At 38.1% G+C, this 6984-nt stretch overlaps 1 protein-coding gene across 1 annotated transcript in view; it reads left to right on the plus strand.

Moving 5' to 3' along the window:
* The first annotated feature begins 380 nt into the window (after positions 1-380).
* LOC137975877 (calcium/calmodulin-dependent protein kinase type II alpha chain-like) overlaps positions 381-6984 on the plus strand; it is a 7265-nt gene continuing 661 nt past the window's right edge. The window contains exons 1-6 of the mRNA XM_068823088.1: positions 381-834; positions 1862-2077; positions 3549-3654; positions 4156-4286; positions 5010-5141; positions 5591-6984. The exon at positions 5591-6984 is cut by the window's right edge and continues 661 nt beyond it. Coding sequence (XP_068679189.1) covers positions 673-834; positions 1862-2077; positions 3549-3654; positions 4156-4286; positions 5010-5141; positions 5591-5809 — 966 coding nt within the window. The 5' untranslated portion in view covers positions 381-672 and the 3' untranslated portion in view covers positions 5810-6984. The remainder of the gene's footprint in view (positions 835-1861; positions 2078-3548; positions 3655-4155; positions 4287-5009; positions 5142-5590) is intronic.

The following is a 6984-nucleotide window of genomic DNA, read 5'->3' on the forward strand; positions in this document are numbered from 1 at the left end:
TAAAACGAGCAGCGTGAATTTCCCCCGCCAAAATCACTAGATCTAGATTTTAAAAAATTCGTGCTGACATGAGCTCTGTAATGAGAAGAACAAATCTGTATTTTCGTTTCGTTTCCATGTTCTCTATGTTGTTGCTTGATAACACGGGTATTTCCTCGAAGTACTTTTCCAATTTTTACAAACTAATGACGTATCAATTCGTGGCTTGGTGTGTTGAGTACTATTACAGTGCTTTCTTTAAGTGGGTACGATTTGATTTTGACACAATACGCTGTCATGTGGTATGCAGTGATAACAGTTCTTAACATATTTTCTGTTTACGTAAGGTTTGTTTCTTTTGTGAATGATCATTGAAGGAAATCAAACACTCATTGAAATATTTTAATTTGAATGGTCTAAATGGGATCGGTTTCCGACTTCAAGCAGCAGCCACGAAGTTCAGTCAGTCTTTAAAACTCCCCAAATACGAACACAAGTCGACTGAAACAGAGCGGGCTGAAACTTTTGGGACGCAGCCCAGAGCTAGTTCTTCTAATAGGTTATAATTAAGAGCCTCAAACTGCTGGTTTTACCATGTTTGAGTCATTTCTTCTGAAGAATTTTTAAGTGTAGAGGTATTGGTTTCGTTTTCTGAAACGCGGCTGAAATAACCGGACTGGAAAACCGTGAAATATGGAATTTGTCTGCCAATACGATGTCAGGGAAATATTGGGTCAAGGATCGTTTACTGAAGTCAAAAGATGCATCGACAAACGAACGAGGCAAGCATTCGCCGTCAAGGAAATGGCATATAATACAGTGGAACAAAAAGACAAGGTTGAACAGGAAATACGAGTGAGTTATTTAATAATGTTTTGTTTCCCAGTATTAAAAAATTAAATCCTGTCTCTTCAATCGGAACGAAAGTCTTTAAAGCGTGAAGTTCCATTTCGTTGTCTGCTGGCTAACCGAAACGCAATCGGATAAGATTCAGTTGTTACTGATCTTTATAATGAGCCGCGTAGATTTTATCTTTTGAAATGATATGGAAATCTATGAAGACATGTGGTCTTGGCATTTCCAGCCAAATATTATTTACATCAGACAACCAATAAAAAAGCAATTAGGATGGAAATGATTTTATGATAATGAACCTTTACCGAAAATTGACAAGGAAAGTGACTCCGACGTACCCTGAATTTGCGAATTCCGACTGCAAAAAAATAAAAGAATGCATTTTGTCCCACCTTCGTTAAGAAACAAAGAATCGGTACATAATGTAATTTTACACAATCATAACTGGACAGGTATTTAAATGCACTCCGATTCTTACGTGAAGCCAAAGAAAGACCTTTATTGAAAGAACTGCGGCTTGAATGTCCAGTCCGATTTGGAGGCTTAGACTCATCAGAAATTACTGTAGAAGAGAGAGGCGTGTTTTCACTCTCTAATTTTCGGCCTTTGTGAATATAAATGCAGTCTAGCGTATTAGTAAAGATTTGAAGAAGCCGCATCGCCTGTTGATTTCCTACTTGAATAAAAATCAAGTCTCTTGGTTGCAGCTTTTCACGTGATTAACTCAACACCGGGTAAGGGGATGTAGTTGTGAGAATAACGCATTTCTCAGACTGCCCAAGCCAGCGTGAAGCCAGCCTCGTTGCCAGGGTCTCTCTTCTCTGCCCGTACAAAGGAGGCTGAGAAGAGAGACCCTGGGAACGAGGTTGGCTTGAAACAAGGAGAGGCACGAATCGAAAGAGCCTTCTTTCGATTTCTTGTTGAGTTACAATAACTCGTAACTCCTAGACCATCCAATGCCAAGTCAATGAAATGAGATGAAGAACTGTCAGAGTTAAATTTATGACAACTTTTATTGATTTTCCAGATTCTGCAAGAAATGAGTCATCCAAACATTCTGAAGCTATACCACTTCTATCCTTCTTTTGATAAGTACTACCTCGTTATGGAGCTAGCATTTGGCGGAGAACTCTTTGAGGACCTTGTGTCTAGAAATTCCTTTTCTGAGAGCACCGCTCGCGAAGTTATGACGCAGTTGTTTAGTGCTGTGCAGTACATCCACGGGATCAGAATTGTGCATAGGGTAAGAAGGCCTGGTATCTAAAGCCAATGATTCAGCGAAAAGTATTAAGCATGAAGAGTCTTACTTGACTGCAGGGACCTTAAACTTGTTTTAAAATGAGAATATTTAAGTTTCGGTTTTCCGTAATGGGCTCACCTAGAAAGGGTATAAAAAAAAAAACAACAAAAACAAGTTAGTTAACAAAGGAGATAAAATATTGCAAAAAGTCATCACTGCATGTGGGCTGAGCACAAAAAATCGGCAATCGGTAATAATTTTGTGCAAAACAATGCCAAGGGAAGTTTTATTGCCTCATCTATGAGATTGTATTATGTATCAAAGACTTTTAGCCAGATTTAAGTACGCAAATGGACCCTAATCTCTTTGTTTAACTCGTGATAAAATTGTACACTTTACTTACACTCAAAGAACTGTTCTTTTTTCTTAAATTTATGGGATTTTATTGCTTCATCTCTTGATTTGATGACGTCCGAACACGTCGAAACCTCATCTATTTCTAATTTTTAAATAAGTCTAAATCCTAAATGATGTTTAATTATATTTTATCGCTGTTTGTAGTGAAAAGTTATTTCGGAGTCAAATCGAAAACAGTACGATCTCCACTGTAAAATGTGTATACGAGTATGAAGTATTAACCCGAAACAAGTGTCTAAAAATGATTGTTGTATACTTAGCCTTTCACTCAACAAAACGAGCACTGTGATTGGTTAGTTCTTGGTCACGTGCCCCTAATCAAATTCAAATGTATCCCGATCGGGATACAATTCCACAGTTGTTGCCCGCTCCGGATGTTTTGCTGCGATTGTTGACGGAGAAGTCTAAATATACAACAAAGCACTTGATGTCTGGTCCCTCGGGAAACTAGTTAGTTTTGTTTTCCTTCGAGTCCTGATGTTTCCCTCGACTTCGTCTCGGGAAACATCAGGACTCTCGGGAAAACAAAATTAACTGTTTCCCTCGGGACCAGACATTAAGTGTATATTGTAGCCTGCGTGGCAGGCAGGGCGCTAGAAAGGGGGAGGGAAAGTCACGAGCGCGAAGCGAGGGGAGTGCACCTTCATGGTTTTGCAAGTCAGTGAAGTCTAACAAAATATCAAGGGTTTAGTCAGAAATGTCCTTCGTATCTCCTTCCTAACCTCTAACTATAGGGTCTCTGTTCCCTAGAGGTTACGATAAAGAACGCCTAATTTCAGGCGAATTATTTTTTTTGTTCCTTTCCGTTTCTCTCATGTTTGCCTATGTAAGTTGATGTTATGGGGTGGCAGATTTGACACAAGGTTTAAATAGGTCTTACGTTCTCAAGTTATATGTGCATTTTGCCTGACTTCATGTCGGATTCCCTTGGCATAAACTCACGGCGCTTTAATGCAATGGCTTCTCTATTGCACGCGTTTTCTCATAGAGTTAACTAGACTGAGGGCTGATCATATTTGTAAAATTTTTTGTCTCTCTTTGGTCTTGAATTTAACAGAATATTAGACCTGAGAAACTCATTCTTTCGTGGAGGGCAGCTGAGAATAACCATCATTTTCCTCCTTTGAAGCTCAGTGGCTTTAGTTTAGCAAAGAAATTACCAGGTGAGAATCTGAGACTTAAGACGAGTTCATTCTGGGGTCCGAGTAGGTCCTAAGTGCGACAGAAACTCAAGTCAACTTAAGACTTACTTGGTGCCTTATCGCCTTATTGTATTTTGATCTGCTCAAGTACGCATTCTAGGGGATAAAACTAAACTTGAGATCAGTAGTACTTCGCCTTCTCTCAGGGTACCTCGTTTCTAGTGTTACAAAGTAAGATTCTTGAATTCAAATAAACCCCGTTTACATTCAAAGTAGAACTCGGGCATATTTAAAGCCATCTTAAGTCCCTAGCTATAGTATGAACCCTCCTAATAACAGTGAATCTATACACGATCATACTCTAACCGAAGGAACAAACATCGTACGAGTTTCTCCCAATACTTTTCATTTACTTAAGTTATTAAGATTAATTAGGAAGAAGTAAGACATCCCAAAAGCGACTAGTGTGGAGGAAATTATGTCAGTTCTGCCTCTTATAGTTGTCCATATATTCTATTCCAGAACAATCAGATCTTATTAGTTGCCCTATTGAGGGGTCCCCACTCTATCTCGCTCCTGAAATTGTCACAAAGCAGCCCATCGGGAGAGAAGTAGACATTTGGGCATGCGCAGTAATTTTCTTTACCTTACTGGTAAGTAAGCCGTGTTTTGTCTCAAATTCAAGCCTCGGTGCACTTGCATGATCATGACTGTTCAAATTAAAAGAGGCGCACACTGTTATGGAAATCAGACGCTAAATTCGTCTAGAATTTTACGGGTTATCCGTATTGGCAGAAACGATAACATGTTTTATCGGAAATGGAATCTTCAGTACAACTTGCGAATTAGTGTACAAGAAGGTAGCGCGATTTTATGTTCATAACACACTAAACATTATTTTTTGAGAATTTGTTTCCTTTTCTTCGCTTTCTTCTTTTTCTTCAAATTTAAGGACGGTGCCTACTATTGTTATTGCGCATACGTTCAGCGCATCTTGAGATACTCGGATTTCCTATCGGTGATGCTTACTAATACAGGGATACGTTTGCGCGGTTTAAAACTATCCGGAGAAAGTAGATCTTAGTAAATACTCTTGGTATCCAAAAAGAAAATTGGGGGTAACCATGCATTTTTCAGAGATAACTAAGCTTCAATTTGAGAAAGAACGCCATACATTTCTTTGTATTTTAAAGCTTTTTACAAATAGTATTCATGAATTATCTTTGAAAAATCCGTGGTTACCCCCAATTTTCTTTTTGGATTTCAATAACACTTGTTAAGATCTACATTTCCTGCATAATCACACACCGGGGCAAAAATATTGTTAATTAGTAGGCACCGTCCTTAAGACCTGTCTCTGGTTTTTTTATCTCTAGGCTGGCTACCCACCTTTCTGGAGCACAAACCGAGGAGAATTGTTTGGACTCATTGCGCGAGGAAAGTACAACCTTCCTGACGTGGAATGGAAATCAATATCAGATGGGGCAAAGCGTTTGATTAAAAGCATGGTAAGACGTTTTTGCGTTATAGATGTCTCTTAGATGCAACGTCAGAGGCCGTACTTGTAAAAGGCTTGGTAGAAAAAAGTCAGTCTGTTATTTTAGCCAAAAATGAAATTGGACAAACAACAGGACAGAGTCGTTGTGAGAAAGCCATAGGTTAGCGCTGTCTCGCCACGCATGGAAATGCTTCGCCACCTCGCGAAAAAAAAGCGCTGCGTACTTCATCACAGTAGAGATAATCCTAAGGCCACTAAAACGAGAGCCAATGAAAAATGTGTATTTATTTACTGTCGTTCAAACTCTTTTCATCAAAAGGTATTGGCGCGAGAAGTTTAAAAAGAAGGCAAGCACGTTGCACGAATGCGGGGCAGAGTAGAGCATATCTCTGATCTTCCTGACATGCGCTAGATTGTAACAAACAGGACGAAAGAAAACATATCCTTTTTTTTTCACAGTTCATGGTTGATAGGAATGACAGAGTTACTGCGGCGGAGCTTGTAAAAGATGCGTGGACACAAAACAGAAAGTTATCGACCGCTCATCGCAAGGGAACACTGGATCACCTGAATGCATTCAACGCCAAAAGAAAATTACGAGGAGCAGTTTACACCATTTTTGCCATGAAGCGAATGATGGATAACCCAGAGTCGTCTGCGAGCAATTCTGTTAAATAACCTGTACTACAAAATGTTGTGTTTAGTCTAAACATAGTGTCATAACCAAAAGGCACATCGTATTTGAATAGATCATGTGACAATACTTAAGACAGAACTTTCTTTTAAAGTCGTTAAGACTCGCGCAGATTTTTTTAAATGAAGGTACGTTTATTATTGGGGGGTGGGGGGTTGGGGAGGGCTGGAGGCTGGAGAATTCAGATTAATTTTTCCAAATAAATGTTAGACCCTCCCCATGCAGTTTTTCTAAAACTAAAGTTGTGACCCTCATAACCCTCACCCACAACCCCTATATATATAATTAAAGATAATTTTTCTCTCGGCAGTCAAATACAAGTTTCACTCCGTTATGTGATAAACAGGCCAATTACAAAATAAACAGTACGAAAAGGGCGACAAAAGAAGGTGCAATTTCTAGAAAACAAATTACAAGACAACTCAACTAAAAATTACTACAATAATTGAAGCACTTATTTCGAGTGAAATTACATGCAATAAATAAATTACATAAGTCATTACAATAGACATAAGATAAACAAGTGTTTAAAAGACTGATATAAGTTTAATACATGAAATTAATTAGTTTAGTTTATTGAAGTTCGCCAACAGAACAGTGTAACAGGACAGTGTAACAGTAAGAGAAAAGGACAAGAGACGAAAATGTATTCATTGGCAGGAGAAGAAAACAGCACCAATTGAAAATCAACCCATGGAAATAATTTTAAATGTGAAACCAATTCAAGGTGAATGAAGTTGTAAACAATACTTTGCAATTATTTTAAAACAATCCTGCTTGTAAATATATATATATATATACGAAATAACAAATGAATTCTTACACAAAAGATTGTCCTGACATAGCATAGCTTAGTAGTCCTATGTCTAGTCCGAGTCCTTATTTAATTCGTCGGTATCGCTCGAACTATCTTCATGATCACACTGATTATCTTCAATGTTTTCAAATGTTTTTCGATATTGGGGCAAGAGGAAGCGTTTTATTGTATGTGATGAGTATGTTGTTGCTGGAATTTTGTCAAAAATTGATGACAAATATCTCATCTCAAACTTGCTAATATTGATTTTAAGAAAAAAATCAATGCAAAATTGTACATAGAGATGTGCTATTACATAACCTGAAAAAAGGGATTTTCTACTGCTAAGTACTAATATATATG

Source organism: Montipora foliosa, chromosome 1, assembly GCF_036669935.1.
Source record: "Montipora foliosa isolate CH-2021 chromosome 1, ASM3666993v2, whole genome shotgun sequence".
NCBI classification, from domain to species: Eukaryota; Metazoa; Cnidaria; class Anthozoa; order Scleractinia; family Acroporidae; genus Montipora; species Montipora foliosa.